The 18,119-nt window shown below is 43.1% G+C and overlaps 1 protein-coding gene across 4 annotated transcripts in view; it reads right to left on the reverse strand.

The window, feature by feature from the left end:
* Positions 1-18,119, reverse strand: part of AFF3 (ALF transcription elongation factor 3) — a 455,751-nt gene that overhangs the window by 76,769 nt on the left and 360,863 nt on the right. For 3 of the 4 annotated variants that reach the window (XM_065580880.1, XM_008167381.4, XM_065580879.1), the window contains one exon: positions 14,118-14,158. In XM_065580880.1, the coding sequence (XP_065436952.1) occupies positions 14,118-14,158 (41 nt within the window). The remainder of the gene's footprint in view (positions 1-14,117; positions 14,159-18,119) is intronic. The other variant, XM_008167383.4, reaches the window with a different exon arrangement.

Raw genomic sequence — 18,119 nt, forward strand, 5'->3', positions numbered from 1 at the left:
TCAAAAATACAGAAAAAGGTATTTTAAAAACTGTTTGCATATATAAATAGTCTTAGGTTCAAATTAAAGAATGGTTCAAGCAGATGCAATGCTAATGCAAGTAATGATTTAAAAACTATGGTTGACCTAAAGATCACAGCACAAACCTGTTTCAATTAGGCATGGGCAATCCCAGAAGAGTTTGGGGTTTTGCTAACCTCTTGAACTATTTTTTTGCAAAATTGACTTAAATCTTTTTTCCTCTGTAATTTAAATCAAAGAGCAGTGCCCAGATTCCCTCCGGCAGCAGGAGGTAGAGGAATCCTGAGGGTGATCTTGAGAGCTGGGAGAGCCACTTGTGTGGTTCTTCTGGGATGGGTATCTTACAGTGAGACCTGGCTGAAACATGGGACTTCCAGTTCATGGGAAATGTCAACATTCTGAAATTTGTTTTTTCATTCCATTCGGACCAAAATCAAATTTTTCAAAATTTCTCATGAAATAGAAATTCAGGGAAAAAAATACTGTTTTGGAAACATTGACGCATGGTGTATCTGAAACACAACATGCTCTCCAGGAAACTGTTTCCATCAGAACCCTTCCTCTGATTCAACTCATGTCTGTCAAACCCAAGATATTTTCGTGAAAAAATTTGGGTTTGACGAATCAGCATTTTCTGATGAAACGTTGTTTAGTTGAAAATTTCTGACCAGCTCTACTTGTAAGATCAATATTTGTGACCCTTCTTCTAAAACCCCACATGGTGACCTCAGCAGCACCTCTCTTCTGTATACTGGACCTTCTCCTGCAAGCAGCATGGGAACACAAAATTGTTCAAGTGAGAAATTTGCACCAATAAAGTTTCAAATAAGTAAAATGAGTTTTCCATCTCTGAGATCATAGAATCATAGAATATCAGAGTTGGAAGGGACCTCAAGAGGTCATCTAGTCCAACCCCCTGCTCAAAGCAGGACCAATTCCCAGCTAAATCATCCCAGCCAGGGCTTTGTCAAGCCGGGCCTTAAAAACCTCCAAGGAAGGAGACTCCACCACCTCCCTAGGTAATGCATTCCAGTGTTTCACCACCCTCCTAGTGAAATAGTTTTTCCTGATATCCAACCTGGACCTCCCCCACTGCAACTTGAGACCATTGCTCCTTGTTCTGTCAATCAGTGCACTAGGACCCTCGAAGGGCCTACACACTTGCTCAGTTGCTGAGCATTATTTTAATATGCTTTTAGCTAAAGTTTAGAATAGAGGAAAAGCCCCATTCAATTAAGTGAGAAGAACTGAATAAGAAATCAGTAATGGACAAGAAAACCAGTAAAGGTTGACATACGGTGGAGATTTCTTTCCATGTTTTCCTGTTGACCTCACAGACTAAAGAGCACTGAGTACATTAAAGGAAAGGGCACAATCTCATTTGGTCCTCTGAACACTGGCAATACGTTATGAAGACAATATACAAGCTTGAAAGGGAAAAACCGCAACACCATCCTGATGCCCTGGAGGTTTGGTCTGGTGCAATGCCATTTAACCAGAGCTCTGTGAGGGTTAAAATGGCCCTATGAGATTTATAGTAGGTCATGACTGAAACTCTTTTCAGGGCAAAGTTTTAGGACAAAAGGTTTTTTGTTTGAGAACTTTAAAAAGAACTTTAAAAAGAGGCTGGTAATTTTCCAAGATTTCTCTTCTTCCTTCAGGCAACTATTCCAGCCCGGCCAAAGCTAGAATAGTCCTGGTGTCTATTTTCAGATGAATAACACTGAAGAATCAAATATTTACAATCCCAGTTTAAATCCACGTGGTGTCATTGTTCAATATCAAATCTGTAAGATTTCAGACAAGGGACTTCATGACACTAAAGGAAGTTACTTCAATAAATAACTATTTGAAGGGATTATGAGGGTGGGTCAGCAGTGAATAGTCAGGGGAGCAGAACAGAGGATTTATAAAGTATAAACAATTCCTACTAATTGTCATGTCTGATTGATTGTCCTGTGTGCACCTTCATGGTCTGAAGTCAAAGGTCATTTCAGTTAATAGGGTAGGTGGCAGGGTGGGTTAATCCACCACTATTTACCTGGATTAATTTCTGCTGATATCATCTGGCAAATGAGATGACACGTGTTCACCTCATAAAAAGCGCCACACCATCCAGCACAACAGTGAGCCGCTGCCCAGAAGGAGCACAATACTTCCAAAGGGGGTAGTTAGCAGGTCAGGCTGAGAAGCATTAGCAGAGCTATGTAGGGAAGCCTGGTTGCACTACAGCTGGTTCTAGCCAATGCTATGAGTCATGCACTTGGAGAAGGGCCAGCTTCACACAAAATCATTAAAGGGGGAGAAAAAAATAAGAGGTCAATTCACTCTAACAGTGCAGGACACATTAACTTTTCAGCAGCAGGTGGTGAGTTGACTAGGCTCCAAAAGAGTTTAATGTGACACCATGAGCCAAGCTAACCTGCCTCCCACTGCACGCACAGGGGAGCCGGGTCTGGGCAGTTGATGGAGCAGGTCATTGGCAGAGCATGTCAGGGAGGAGGGCTCCAGAAGGATACTGAGGAGCAGGGAGATGACTGAGTAGGGGATCAGAAAGAGAAAAAACAGTGAAGGATATATCAGGGAGCCAAACATCTCAGGAGGGGGAGGCTTCGAAGTGAAACTGAGGGAGAACAAGAGGGAAAAATAGTAAGGTGAGGGTTGGAGAGCCAAAAACATGGGGATCCATAGGGAAGCCAGCTACTGTGGAAGATCTGTTTCTCCTGCTCCCCTCCTCACTCTAAAATGCACAGAAGGGCAGGAAAAGAAAGAGGGTAAGGACAAGGAGACAATGCAGTAGTACAGAGAGTGTTTAACAAAGGTCTCCCAGGAGGGCCCCATACAACACCCAGCCTTGTCACTGTTGGAAGTAATCTCTTAGTTTTCAAACAATGCAGAACTTGCAATGTATACTATATAAGGGCAGGGTCAGTTCACACACTCACAAAAGCACAGTAAAGTGTCTGAAAAGGTAATTAGGAAGAGCATGATTTACTTGGCAGGACTCGATGACTTTTCTGGAATCATTTTGATCTATTGTGTAAATCAGAACCAGGGGATTTAAAAAAAAAGATTTTTCTTGATAGACTATTTACTCATTTGGAACAGTTATACTCCACTGTATCAATAAATAATAAGGGAGTGCAGTTTTTTGAATTATTTGGCTGAGGTGTTTCCACACAGAAGGGTCTATTCTTCACTTTGTGTGTGTACGAGAGACAGAGTTCCATAAGTATGAACAGAAGCTATATGCATGCATCAAGAGCAGAATAGACCCTTCAAGTCCTTACAGCATTCAGATACAGAAGATATATTAGTATGAAAAGTAAAGATATATTAGTATGCAAAGACAGCAGAATTTAGTATATACAGATTATATAGTTTAAATTATACACCAAGGGGAAAAAGTAATCAAAGTAATTTCTATTTACTTCTTTTTATTACTACATTTCAAAACCATATTCTTTTCAGGTTGCAAAAACATAAATAATTCCTGACCGGAGACTCAACATCACATTTCAAACCAGATCTAATTTTTACACCTGAGTGAACAGCACAAGAAAGCAAAGGTTTATAACAAACTCTGGCACACCCACTGACTGCAGCATTAGGAGGCCCCACTATGAATAAATAGAGCTGTGCAGAGAACAGTAATTCTGTTTTGCTGAGGATTTCAGAATTTTGAAATTTGGTTTCATTCCAATTTGGAAAGAAAACCACAATTTTTGAAATTTTCTGTGAAACAGACTACAAAAAATTCATTTTGGAACATATAAATTGTTTGTTTTGATAATTGTAAAATAAAATTCCTCCTAGCAATCTGACAGGGAGCCAGGAGTCTGGAAGCCCGCTGAGCCGGGACCATCCGAGCTTGGTAGCTCCCAGGGCTTCCATGGTCTTCGCTTCCCGTCACACATCAGGCAGGTGGCTGAAGATCTGGGAGCCTGGAAGCCTATATTCATCGGTAACCCACCAGGTGAGCTACCGAGGAGCTGGCACGGAATTAGGCAGGATTCAAAATTTGCCTGAGAGGAGGGTTCCATTGTAACCCTGCCTGGGTTCCATCAGACTTTAGTCGAAATTAAACTGTCTCTGCGAAAGATTCCAGTTTAATCAAATCTGCATTCTCTGATGGCAAACCATTCCCCTGGATAATTTCCAAGCGACTCTATAAATAAAGCAGAGTGCCTTTTATGCTCAGTAACTATCTCAAGTGAATCTCACTAACATTCCAACTGCACAAGAAAAGGAGAGACCTCTGTTCTAGGGAACACTGAGAACAGTTTTGACTGTAGTACAGTGCCTCATTATTTAATTAATGACAGAGGACAAAATTGCACATTTAATACTTTAACTTTAAATGTTCACTTGTACAATCTTCTGAATAAATTCAGCAATGTGCTTTTTAAAAATTGGAAATGTTGCAAACCTTCTGGAGTCAGATTCTCAGCCGGTGAAAACTCTCCACTGTAGTCAGTGGAGCTACTTCAACTTATACCAGCTGAGAATCTGGGTCCCTTAACTTTAATATGGAGTTCAAATTACTGTAAAGTAAGAAATGTTACTAATGCACACTGCTCAGGGTAATCTATGAGCTACAATTCAAAACATTTAAAATTAATGATTTAAGCTTTGATTTTATGTAATCCCTCTCCCCCTCCACCCAGTCAAACTAAACCAAAACCCTGCCAGTTTTTCTATTTATATTCCACAATTCCATGAAAAAATGCTTCCCACTGATGTACTCTAACTCGATAAACCAGAAGTTTTGCACACAAAACTGATTGATGAATGCTGGTTTCAAAGTATATAAACATATATCTTCCTCCTGATGCCTGCACAACAGACCTTTCAAGTGCCTAGCGACAGTGTGTTCCTTCTTTAACCAGCTCCAACCTATGGCCTGATCTTGCATTCCATGCACTCCCAAAACTACTGTGGACTTGAGTGAGAGTTTTGGGTGTGTAAGGAATGCAGGGCCAGGCTCCTACTTTGGAAGTTCCTCTTGGTACAAACCACATCTTCATTCCCTGAACTGGAACACTGTCCCAATAGCCATATTTTGAGGCAACATTTGGAGGAAGTGAGTCCTTTTTACTGGAAGGTGGGAGATGAAGAAAATGACCACATGGAAAGAGGAGACTGAAAACTATGTGGGATAACCCTGTCATATGATTGCCAGCATTCAATGATCCTCTGTAACATGGCATCATGCTGGCAGGAAGAGAAGTCTCCCTTCTAACAGGGTAACAGAGAAGGAAGAGCTGGAGTTGGAATCTGTCTGCAGCAATATTTCCCCCCCCCCCAGTCTTATTGGTTTTGGGTGACGGTTTGGAGGAATCAAAGGGCTTGTGGAAGTAACTATTTCCCAAGTTTAGATTTGAATGTTCAAATCTTGACCAGAGACTTTTGAAAGGACAAAATAGGTTGAGAGGATTTATTCTTAGACTCCTGCCTGGGCCGTCCAAAAGGGAGGGGAGGGGGAAACCGCTTTGTCCCGTGACAGCAACATTGAGGGCACCCAAGAAGTGTGAACCAGAGAAAGGCCTAGCCATGAGCTTTATCTAGTCTCAGAAATATCTTACCCATCAATGCTTTCTTAGTCATGGACCTGGATAGCCAAACATTTAATGAAACCCTTCAAGATATCATTTGAGGTGTTATCTGCATGTTTCCCTAGGTAAATAATTTATGTGACTTCTTGGGGAGTATGACTGACACAATCTTATAGGACTGTAGCAAGACCATCCTATAATAGTGGCCCCAGGATATGTGAGGCATATACTGTGTAACTAACTTTGTCTGGGCTACTGCTAGCCACCCTAAAAATGTAGGAGGCATTAATGGCTGATGCCGGTGGACTAATCGAGTGCTCTTTCCACTTTTTATTGAGTGTCTGTAAGCAAACTGTTTGCTTCCAGGGGGGATGGTGGAAGATTCAATGCATGAGGCTATATGGCTATTCCTAGGGGAGTCTACCTTTCTGGAGGGATTTGGAGAATGAGACTTTCCAGCAAGCAAATATCAGTTTCTTATCAGAAGTGTGTTCAGAGAGAGACTTACCCCCTCCGAAATGTTCTAAATATCCACAGAAGGTATCAACTACATACTTGACCAGGTAATTCCAGTTATTATTAGTGATCCTCAGATAGGCTTTGGGAGAAGGTGGATAAATTTCCAAGGCAGATTATTAATTATTATTATTATGTGTACAGAGACAGCACCCATGGGGATCGGAGGTATAAGGGGGTGGCTGTTCAAACACCTAGAAAGAGTGTCCCTGCCTGAATGCAAATCAACATGATCCTCCTCTAAGTCAGAGCCTACAGTACAGATAGGACAGGAGGGGGTGGAGAAGGATTTCCTGTAGCTTGTTCCAAAGCAAAACAGCTGTGAGAAAATGGAGAGGGTGTCTGGACTTTGAGAGGTGGGGCATCTTCAGTGCTGAAATTTCACTGGGGGAGAGGAGTGTATCAGAATAGGGCCCATATCACCTAAAAGAAATGCAGTAGGCCTGATTCAACCATGCAATAACCTTAGGGACCAGGGTCTGTCTTTCTTTGTGCCTACTCACCTCCTGCTGCCTGCAAAGAAACTGGCCACAGTTCTGATCCTCCTGTGTAGCATTGCTAAAGAATCATCTAGGCTGGCAGCTAAAAGTAAAGAGCTGGCTGATGCACATACTCCTGTTTGGGCAGCAAGAAGCTGCCGTCATAGGATAGGAGTTCTTGGCCTGCATTCAGTCCAGCCACAAACCTCTAATGGAAGTGGCCTCCACCTGAGTTGTACTTCTCTCCCCCAGCCATGCAGAGTTTCTAGCTTCTCCTCCTCCTCCATTGTTGCAACAGCAGCAGCAGACAGACAGAACAAAAATAAGAATAATGGAGAAAATGCCGTTCTCAAAAGTAAAATAAAAAAGCCTCAGCAGCCTAATGACAAAACAAAAACAAAAAACAAAACAAAGAAAAATAAATTAAACCAACGGGTGAACCAGAATTTCAGAGCAGGCTTCTGAACTTTCTCAAAAGGAAACAAATGGAGTGGAGTGAGTGCGTAATCAGAAAAGCTGGATGATACCTGTATACCTGATCTGACTGGCTAATTCTTGACTAACTGTAGTATAGTGTGTGGATTGGTGTGTGTGTGTGTGTGAGTGGCAGGGGTGGAACATACCCCTCCAACTGCCCAGGGCTGGCTCCAGCATTTCTGCCGCCCCAAGCAAAAAAAAAAAAAAAAAAGCCGCGATCGCGATCGGCGGCGGCAATTGAAAAAAAAAAAAAAAAAAAAAAAAGCCGTGATCGGCGGCAGCATTCAGCGGCAGGTCCTTCGCTCCTAGAGGGAGTGAGGGACCTGCCATCCCCGAATTGCCGCAGGTGCTGCCCCTCTCCCTTGGCCGCCCCAAGCACCTGCTTGTTAAGCTGGTGTCTGGAGCCGGCCCTGCATCTGCCCCATGGAGAGTTGGTCCACAGAAGAGAAATTTGAACTTCTGCTATGCATGCTATACCTGTTCTACGGATCTCCAGTACTGTCATTATGATGTGTCACAAACACCAAGTCTGAATTTTTCAAACTTGTGTGACTGAAGTTAGGCACCTGAATTCATACTTCAGCACTACTGACTTCCTATTAGAGTTACTTCATGTCTGAAAATAAGGGTACTTATTTAGGCACTCAAGTTTGAAATTTCACTTCAAAATTAAAGAACTGGTGGTAGTCAAAGTGGGATGTTCAGGTGAATTGCATGGCTCCTGATTTCATGCTATTAGTACTGTACAAACCTCAGGCCTTTCTCCAAGCTGCCACAAATAGGTAAATAATGTCTCCATAAAATTTCACTTTCATGCCAACACTAAAAATAGCACAACATATAATTCATAATACATAGCTTCTCTATGCATTTAGCTCTCTGCTGAGGTCATCCCAAAGAACAGCTTAATATCATTAATTAATTATGCCCCCTACCCCTTCCAATGGGAGGAGTAATTTCATTTACTGGAGCCATTATGAAAGTGAAAATCCCCTTTGTTTTATAACATGTTCAGTGCCCAAAGGGAATGTCATTGTCCAAAGGGAGTGTAATATTAAGGTTCAATGAAATACACTGAGAAATGTCAAAACTGATAAAGAAATTACGGAATTATATTTTCTCTTCATTAATAACCCAGTTGGCCACAGACAACCATTTAGTCCTGATACATGGGAGTCATTGTTCAGAGCAGCAGTTCAACAATACTTTAAGTAAATGCCCCTTTGACCCAAGCTGATGCAAGATGGGCAGATAGGTTACTGAAAAATATACCTCAAAAGGTCATAAAAATGTAAGTTTCCCCCAGTTGCAAGCTGATTTTTCAAAGACGATTACACGCACAATTTAACCACAAGACCATTTATATCCTCCAAGTTTCATACTGTTAATGTCTGTTTTCCTCCTGGTTTTTTGCTGCTGCTTCTTTTTAGATACACACATTTAAAAAAAACCCCACACTTCTTGTCCTATATGATTTATCCTCATGAAATTAAATTACATTTTTATAAGCCCATGTTACTGCAAATGATATTTGAAGATTCACTGAAAAAATTAATTCCTGATCTGGTGCAGTGAAGCACCCTTGCTAGCACTGTACTGACTCTGTCTTTCAAAAACAGATGGAAGCAGTCCAAGGGTATGATTAACTTCTTAGTCCCTGCAATTTCCTATTGCTCTACTTGCCCTAGATTTCAGGATTGACCTCCTGCTTCACTGCAAAATGCACAGTTGCTCAGCTTGATAAATCACACGAATACTTTTTTGATCACGGTTATCTACTATTTACTACATACTCAGTGAGGTTAATCATATGCTGAGGCACTTCATATGCTACACACATAGACACTCTACTTCCCAGTAGCACTTTGCATATTCTTCACATTGCCAGAAAGCAACCATGCCTGTCTCTTCCTTACTAATATACAGAAGAGCATATCAACGCACCACACACATACACAGTAATTATCCACACATAAATTCATGGCAAACTATAGTGAAAAGAAGCTGGCAGCTGGAGGGAATACATAAAAGGTTAAAAGAATTACTTTTCTCTCTTTCAGCAAATAGATTTTAAAGATATTTTATAAGTACAATTATTTCTCTTAACTAGAACTTTCATTCTCTTTCGCCTCCTCAAATGTCACTAGGACTACTTTTGAGAAGGGTGAGGAGTGGACCAGTGGGTATGGGCATATGTTTGGCTGTGGTATGGCAAGAAACATAAACTACAGCTGATAGGAAACTGCTAACATTTTCTGGGAGAGAAGACCACTTTCTCCTTTCCCTTCCCCCACTGAGCCTCATTTCCTGAATGCTAGGATAATTTTAATACTCCCCAATGTGAAAAGCTGATTATGTGTGACCCAATAGCTAGAATTCTCTAGGCCAGCTCTCTTCCATCTTCTTATGTAATTTTGCCATGCCCCTCAGTTGTGACTTACAACCCCTGCCTAAGAGTCCTATCATGGAATGTTCCTAAACAAAGAATGGCAATGACCAAAATGTGGCAAATCACGTTAAAGTTCTGTGATGTGAAAAGATATTCACTTGGAATTCAACTGATACCAACATATTTAACTCCCAAGTGAAAAGAAGTGAATTTGAACCCCAGATTTCCAGAAATCCCCATTCTTACTATTCACTCCAAATCTTTACAAAGCTCTCGAGCCTTTAGATTCCTTTTTCTTTAATGCGAAACAGAACGGCTGCAGCAGGTAATGCCGAAAACCAAGATACATTTTAGGCACTCTCTCTTATTGCATGTTATAATCAGAGGGGTTAGGATACGCTAGTTCTAGATATTTTCTACCCTAAAATATACCAACAGTCACCCTTGGCTGCCCTGTAGAGCCTGTGGAGCTTGCAGCTGTGGGATAACCTGATTCTGCATCAATGGCAAGGCTGATATCTGCTTTCATTGATGAGAAAGATGACTCTGGCTCTTTTCCTTGCAGGATAGTCTTGAAAAATGTAGCCAAAGTGAAAATATTTCTGAAGCTGAAAGTTTGTCACTGAATGATCCTGAACGCATGGTCCTCCTTTGTGCCTTGTGCAACCCACAACCACAGTGCCCTGGCTTTCTGATGGGATCCAGATCAACTTGCAGCTCAGAGGGAGTCAAGGCTTCCCTACGCTGCCACCAGAGTTGCCATACTGCATTCCTTCTGGCTGTAAGCCAGCTGAGTTGCTCCTTTGATAAACAGCCTATGTGGGGAACTCTACAGTGTGAGAAGCAACATAGTCTAACAGATGAGGGCTTCAGTCCAACACAGAACTTAGACATGTGTGTAACTTGGAGCCCATGAGTAGTCTTATTGACTGCAACAGGACTATTCATATGCTTCAAATTACATGTTTAAGCACTTTCCTGGATCATAGCTAAGGCCCTACCAAATTCAAGGTCCATTTTGGTCAATTTCACAGTCAAAGGACTGTAAAAATCGTAAATTTCATGATTTAAGCTATTTAAATCTGAAATTTCAGGGTGTTGTAATTATAGGGATCCTGACCCAAAAAAGAAGTTGTGTGGGGAGGTCACAAAGTTATTGTAGTGGGGGTTGCGGTACTGCTACCCTTACATCTGTGCTGCTGCTGGTGGTGGCGCTGCCTTCAGAGCTGGGCAGCTGGAGAGCAGTGGCTGCTGTCCAGGAGCCCAGCTCCGAAGGCAGAGCTGCTGCCAATAGCAGTGCAGAAGTAAGGATGGCATGGTATGGTATTGCCACCCTTACTTCTGCGCTGCTGCCTTCAGAGCCGGGCCTTCAGTCAGCAGCCGACATTCTCTGTCTACCCAGTTCTGAAGGCAGTAGCGCAGAAGTAAGGGTGGCATGATATACTATTGCCACCTTTACTTCTGCACTGCTGCTGGTGGGGCGCTGCCTTCAGAGCTGGGTGTCTGGCCACCAGCTGCTGCTCTCCCGCTCCCCAGCTCTGAAGGCAGCGCAGAAGGAAGGGTGGCAATACCGCGACCCCCCCCAAAAAATAACCTTGTGACCCCCCTGCAACTCCCTTTTGGGTCAGGACCCCCAATTTAAGAAACACTGTGAAATCTGTATAGTATAGGGTAAAAGCACACAAAAGACCAGATTTCATGGGGGGAGACCAGATTTCACGGTCGGGGCTGTTAATTTAGTAGAGCCCTAATCATAGCTTAAGGATAGGTCTGGGAACAAGAAACTCTTTGCCCACCCAAAAACGCTAAGGCTAACTCAGAGGGTATACCTGTACTGCAATGAGAAATGCGATTGCAGCTTGGATAGGAGGCACACCCGCACAAGCTTTACCCGCACTAGCACCGCTAAAAGTAGCAGTGTAGACGTGGAGGCATAGGCTTCAGCATGGACTAGCAGTGCGAGCGGGTCTCCAGGGTGCCATTGTGCTTGTACAGCCCACGCTGCAGCATCTACACTTATTTTTAGCAATTTTCACGTGGCTAAAGCTAGCACTGGTATGCCTACCATAGCTGCAATCACATCTTGGATTGCAGTGCAGACATACCCAGAGAGTTGCCATCCCAGTTTTAAGTAATCTGTCTAAGGTCTATCTCATATGGCCCCCTTACTATAGAGCGTAGCACCTCACAATCCTCTAATGCATTTAGGTGTGTCCTTACTACAGAATGAACTCAAGTGACCTAACTTTGAGTTACTTCCTTCCAGTTAGCCTATCACAAGAGAGAACAATAACACCCCAGAGTAACAGTCGAGTGCTGAGGGAGGGACTGTAGTGTCCTGCGTTCCTACTGGTGCTCTACTCACTCCTTTGGTGAGCTAAAACTTCTGGGAGCACATGCCATGGTCTGTACCACTTCAATAAACTGCACCATTCTTTTCACAATGTACCGTGGGAGAATTTGCCTGTCCCTTCCGGGGATCTTGAGTGGAAATGGTATGAACCCAGCAACTCATTACAGTAAACCAATTCCAGTATGGCACAGATTTCTGCCTGCTGCCTTCTTTCCAATTGGTGACAAGGTCTGGCTCCAACTGGGACCTATGAGGCAGGGAAGTGCTATTATTCCCATTTACAGACAGAGACTGAGGGTCTGTCTCCACTGCAATCAGAGGTGTGGCTGCAGCACACATAGACATACCTGAGCTAGCCTGAATAACAATAGCAGGGAAGCTGTGGCAGCATGGGCTGCCTGGGATGGGATTGTACAGCCTGTGCTGCCACAGCTTCACTGCTATCGTCTTTCAAGCTAGCTAGATCAAAGCTAGCTCTGGTCTGTCTACAGGGCTGCAGTCACACCCTGCACTGCAGTGGAGACACACCCTTGGCAGCTTTCCCAAGGTCACATAGTAAGTCTGACAGAGAAGGGAACTGAGCTCATGTCTACCAAGCCCCAGGCTAGCACCCTAACCACTCAGCCATTCTTGGTCTCTGGTAATGAAAGAGGAAATCCTAAATACGTTCACTCGTGTCATAGCACTTATCTCTAAGGGTTCGCCTACACTTGGAGCTAGGGGTGTGATTCCCAGCTCGCACAGACATACTCAAGCTAGTTTTCATGAAGCTAGCATGCTAAAAATAATAATGTAGCAGGGGAAGCATGGGCAGTGGCAAACGGTGGCATGGGTTAGCCGTGCCAAGTACAAAGCTGCCTGAATCCCCTGGGTACGTATTCAGCGCAGCTAGCCTGCACGGCTGCTCCCCTGAGCAATTCTGCAGGCATTTTCACAGTTTAGCTGGGGAATGAGGCAGAGTGAAATAGTCATCTCTGGCTCCTCCCATTCCCTGTGGCCATACCTCCAAATACCCACAGAACCCAAAAGACATCTTGTTTATGTGGAAGAGCTTACATGTATTCGGGGATAGGGGTATGATGCTGCTTAGGCTTTTTTTCTTGCCTGCTTTCTGGCCAAATATGGCCGATATCTGTGTGCCTTCCATGCCCAACATCTGAGGACACGACTTAGCCCACAGCCTGGCTGTTGCACTCAGCTTGCTAGGATAAAGTTTTTCTTCTTTTAAAAAAAATCTAAACAAAAAAGTGTTTGTATATCGAGGAGGGATAATTTTGGCCGTCTCTGCTTCAGGGCATCGAGAAACGTTATTCACCCATGCACAACATATAATTCAGCCTAAGTGACAGGCTCGGCTCTGGAGAAGCCCTAGACTGAGCTGGCTTACTGAGTCAATTACTGCTTATTCCCAGGGAGGAGGGGGGAGAGTGGGCTAGATGGAGTAGAGGTGGCTGCCAAAGAGGCATGGGGAAATTTACTTTGTGTCAGCCTGCATGACACAGTACCTCATCTGTGGATAAATGTAAATCTGCTAGTTCTTTTTCATAGGCACTAAAATGTACAATCTTCACCATTTCCAAAACGAGAGGAAAAAAATCAGGACTGCCTTAGAAAGCTACCTTATATTTCAATCAATCCTCTTTCAGAACAGTCATTTAGGGTAAATACTTGTACTGATCTACAGCCCAACTATAATATTTACTATGGCCCGAATCCTGAATTCCTTATTTAGGCAAGACTCCTGCTAAAGTCAATGGGGATTTTGCCTGAGAAAGGACTGAGTAAAAATGGAGTAAGAATATCAGTGTTTGTTCCCTTGTTTTTCTGCCTAAAGCACCAATTAGTGTTCAAAAATAAAATAAATACCCCTCCCCCCCCAGCCAAAAGCCAACCCCTCATAAATTAATATTGAGAGAATCTCAACAAAACAAGAGTAATTCCCAATGAAAGAATCTGGAAAAAGTCAAAAGAGAACATCTCTAAATAAATGAAGTACTTATTGCTGAAAAATGAGCTGAAATATATCTCAGCATACTCTAAAGCTCAGAATTTACTGCATCATTCATGCCTTCTCCAGTAAGTTTCTTATCTCTCGCTTGGTATCACAACAAGGGATTCTGCATATTCTGTATGAAATACAACAAGACTGTGATTTTTGCAGTAATAAACTCCACACATGCATGACAAATCCAAGCATGCAAAAATGTTTAACATCCCAATTCACAGATACTTTGGGGACAAAATCCGATTATGAGTTATATGCCACAATAAATAGGGCTCAACGTTTCATAAAGCAATTTATAGTTCATAAAAATGACAAAATGTACCTGTCAGACAGAACGCGGAGAGCAGATCTCTGTGCTGCCTGCTGGAAGAAAGGGCAGAGATGTTTATTTTATATTCTGACTTTAAAATTACGAGCGCAATCAACACTTAAAAAATGTGTTACACACATTTCTGTCACGTGTCCAAATTTTAAAGTACTAGTAAAGTAGCAGAAAGCGTCTAGTAAAATGGACATTCCAGTCTAGTAAATGTAAGAAGACTTTGTTAAGTACGCCATAAACCAGAGGATTGTCAAAGCAGTGCACAGTATCTGAGGTATGAACTACTCTATTTAGATGATTTTCTGCAGGTCTCTGAAAACCCTGCAAGGCTTGATTTTCTTCCCCCTCCCCCCAAATCCTACCCCCTCCTTTACCATTAGTCTCCTCCCATTCTTGCCACAGAAACAAACATCATATATTGGGTTCCTTTTGCGATGGAGCCTGTAGCTACAATTATAAATTTAGCAAAGACGGCCAGAGCGGCGGCAGGCTTTTCAAGAGTACTGCCATGATAATTTCCTGGCAACTTTTAACTACACTGTACAGGATTGACCTGTTGCTGTTTTGGCTCTCAATTCTTGCCTAGTACAAGTCCTTGAATGGGGTGGGGAAGCATGGTGCTTGTTATTATGTTAACTGATGGGTCTAGGAATAGAAATCATAGCCTTTCAAATTCAATAGGACCCACAAGCCTATCACTGAGCTAGCTTGCCTCTTTATTATTATTCTTTCCCACACTTGAATCATTTCAAGTGGCTTGACTCATGGCTTCAGCACAGTAACTAATTGCAAGCTAAGATAAAATCTATAATGTTCTGATAATACATTTTAAGGCCTTGACTATAATATAATTGTATATGTTTAGTTTGTGCCCTCTCTTTTAGGATTAGCGAGATGGCACAACAGAAGCACATGGTTAAGTGGTATTTAGAGTCAAGGGGCGGAGTGTTAAATATGAATTTTCCCTTTGCAATTATCAGTTTAGTTTTGAAATAGTTCTCAGATTGATGTTTGGCTTTTGAGGCTGTCAGGGGTGGAGTGCCCTGGAGGCAACATGCTCAGCATTTGGTGGGAAGGAAGTGACTTGTGCAGTTCATCAGAAACCATTCTAGCCAATCAAAAGCTGTGTTGTCAGGATGAAAAGGGAAACCCAATAAGTCGCCTTGACATGCAGGGTATAAGCAGTGAGAACAATGGAGTGGATCCTTAGGGTTCAGGCAGGAGTACAAAGCTTCTTTTCCCATGGGAGAAAAGGAAGGTTTCAGTCTTATTTTGTGGTGAGCTCTGGCTTGCTGCACAGTAACTTGACAGACCAAAACCGAATTTCTGCTCAGGGGCACGACCAACCTGGAATGGGCTGCACATCCTTGATTATTTGTATACAGGTAACTCTGCCTCGGTTGTCAGGGAACTTGTGCCCTCTGTCCCTATGGCCTGCCTCTCAGCTACAGCTGATAACTTTCTTAGCATCTCACACAACTCAACAGACTACAACCTTAAAATATCATTCCAAACTATAACTCGGGTGGGGCTTACAAACTGGTCATCTACCTCTGCCCAACTTAGTTTACAAGACAACACCTAAATCTTCATTTCTGTGAGTGGGGAGTCGCTAATCTACAATGGGTAAAGCCTAGCATTACATGTTATCATCACTGGGTGGCATACTAACTGTGGAGAATTAGGTGACAGTGTCTTGGGCTATGATTCCCAGAACTCGTTGTCTGAAAGTCTCCACAGATATGTTAATTTCCACACTGTAATGGAGGCTGACACTCTCACTGTTGATGAGAGCCATCCTTCTGGTGGAGCGATCCTTAATACCTAGTGGCTACGTGAGTCTGGCTATGTAGGCTTCTGTCATATACAAAACTAGCCACAAATCTGTCATTTTACTGGGAAGCCATTCCCCTTTTCTGATCCCTTAAAAAGAGTCTAAAAATCTTGACCTCTGCGTAACGATTCACTAGCCCTGATTATCATCAAGAGAGTGCCATGAGGCTTCCTTTGGAGTAGATGGATGAGAAGAGAATGAAGGAAGGTTAAAGATTTGGCTCCAGTGGAAACTAGAGTTTACAATAGGAATAAAGAAAGGACTATCCTTAGACCCTGTTGTTAGGAATGATTAGGAACAGGCATCTTCTTGTGATTCACAGCCAGATCACTCACCTGTCTGGCACATATAATAGTCCACATCTGCCTATATGTTTATACAACTTCTAGCATAATGGGCTCTCAATCCTGACTGGCGATTTGTGTTACCCTAATAGAAATCCACTGGATGCTACCGATAGAAATAAGAATAAATATCCATTAAGGGGAATGCTAGAACAAGGAGCCCAATACTCAGGGCTTAAAAGCTGGATAAGGTAGTTTGGAGAGCACTACTGTAAGCTGCCACACAAACACAATTGGTCTCAGCATAGCACAGCTATTTTTATTACCCTCAAAAACTTGGATGACTAGCAAGTGACAGCCTATTCGAAAACATTCTAGAGGATCCCTGATGCTTATTCTTTTAAGATACTAAGGGGTGCGCCCTTTCTGAGCACCCCGGCAGGCATTCTAGGACCGGAGGGATGGATTAAGAGCTGGCTGTCCATCCTGTGTATTGGTAGTTCAACTTGTCCCAGGTATAGTGGCTTGTTCTAGATAGGGATGCTTTTGGGATTGGTGACAGGTACTCTGGTCAAATGACTTTGCCACATCAGGAATATCAGGGAACCAGGATATGAGATGAGTTTTTCCTAGAGTGCTATCTGTCACCAGATGTATTGTCAGTGGAAACCAAGGAAACTCTATATCCCATGTCCCAAACACCAGGACAGTCTGGTCAGGATGAAAGTTTCCTTCTTTGCCTAAACCTTTTGCAGGACCCAGCGAATGAATGGGAAGGGGTGGAATGCTGTATGTCAGTGGGCCTCTCAAGCTAAATAAGAACATGCCCATGGCATAGGCTTGCAGTTTCTAGTACAAGAAACAGAATCTGAGGAATCTGATATTTTCTAATATACGCTATTGGAGATGTCCCATTGGGAGCACACTGTCTGAAAAGTCTTTGGGGTTAAGACCCACTTTCCTGGACACAGCTCCCGACATATCAGCCAGTCCACTCAGAGATCCCGCAAGATGGACTGCCTTGATGGACAACAGGCACTGCGCCTTCCAGTGTATTAGAATAGACACCACCAGAACAAGTCTCTCTCTTCTGGCACATCGTTGTTGGACAAAACCTTTGCTGTGAGAAAAGTGCCCTAAGGACTAAGCCAATTATCGCTCTGTTGGTCAGGAGGTGCAGATGGGCATACTGGTTACAGTGGAGTCATGCAGTCTCTTCAATCACTGCCATTATGGCTAAGAGGAGGAGAGGGAGATGGGTCTCTGACCATTCTAAATGATACCTATAGGGGAGTAGAGGCATGTCTAGTACCCTTTCCATTCCCTAACTCCCAAGAACAGGGGCTATTTTGAGAGAGGAAAAGGGCTGGCTCTTTTCCCTTCAAGCCTAGACACAGGCTGAGCTCAGCAGAGATGGCTGAAGGATGAAGATGGGCTGGACAACGGGGCTCTTTATTCTATTGTTTATGTTCTTATACTGTGCTCATCAAGGTGATATCTGAATGCCTCATATCTCCTGCTCCCTGACTGCACCTGCATCCAGTCCTCCAGGCTGGCCCTCGAGGACCCTACTGAGGTCAGCCCATCTGCCTGTTGCCAGCTTTGGAAAGGTGATCCCAAGTGGTGGCCCTTTCTCGGGAGCAGAATGAGTCCAGAGAGCAGGCAGGGTAGAAAGAACCAAAAAAAGGAGAGGACCATTGCTGACCTTCAGGTTCCACATTCCTCTCTGAGCCTCTTTAAGGATGCTGCTGCCTCCATGCTGATCTGTGACCTGAGAATAACTCCCTCTGAGACTGTGAGACGGAGAGAGACTGCAGAGTGCAGGGAAAATAAAGCATGGAAAGCTTCCTGTATTCCAGCAAGCGAACAGTTGCAGACCATTTT

The sequence above is a fragment of the Chrysemys picta genome, chromosome 1 (assembly GCF_011386835.1).
Source record: "Chrysemys picta bellii isolate R12L10 chromosome 1, ASM1138683v2, whole genome shotgun sequence".
Lineage (NCBI taxonomy): Eukaryota > Metazoa > Chordata > Testudines > Emydidae > Chrysemys > Chrysemys picta.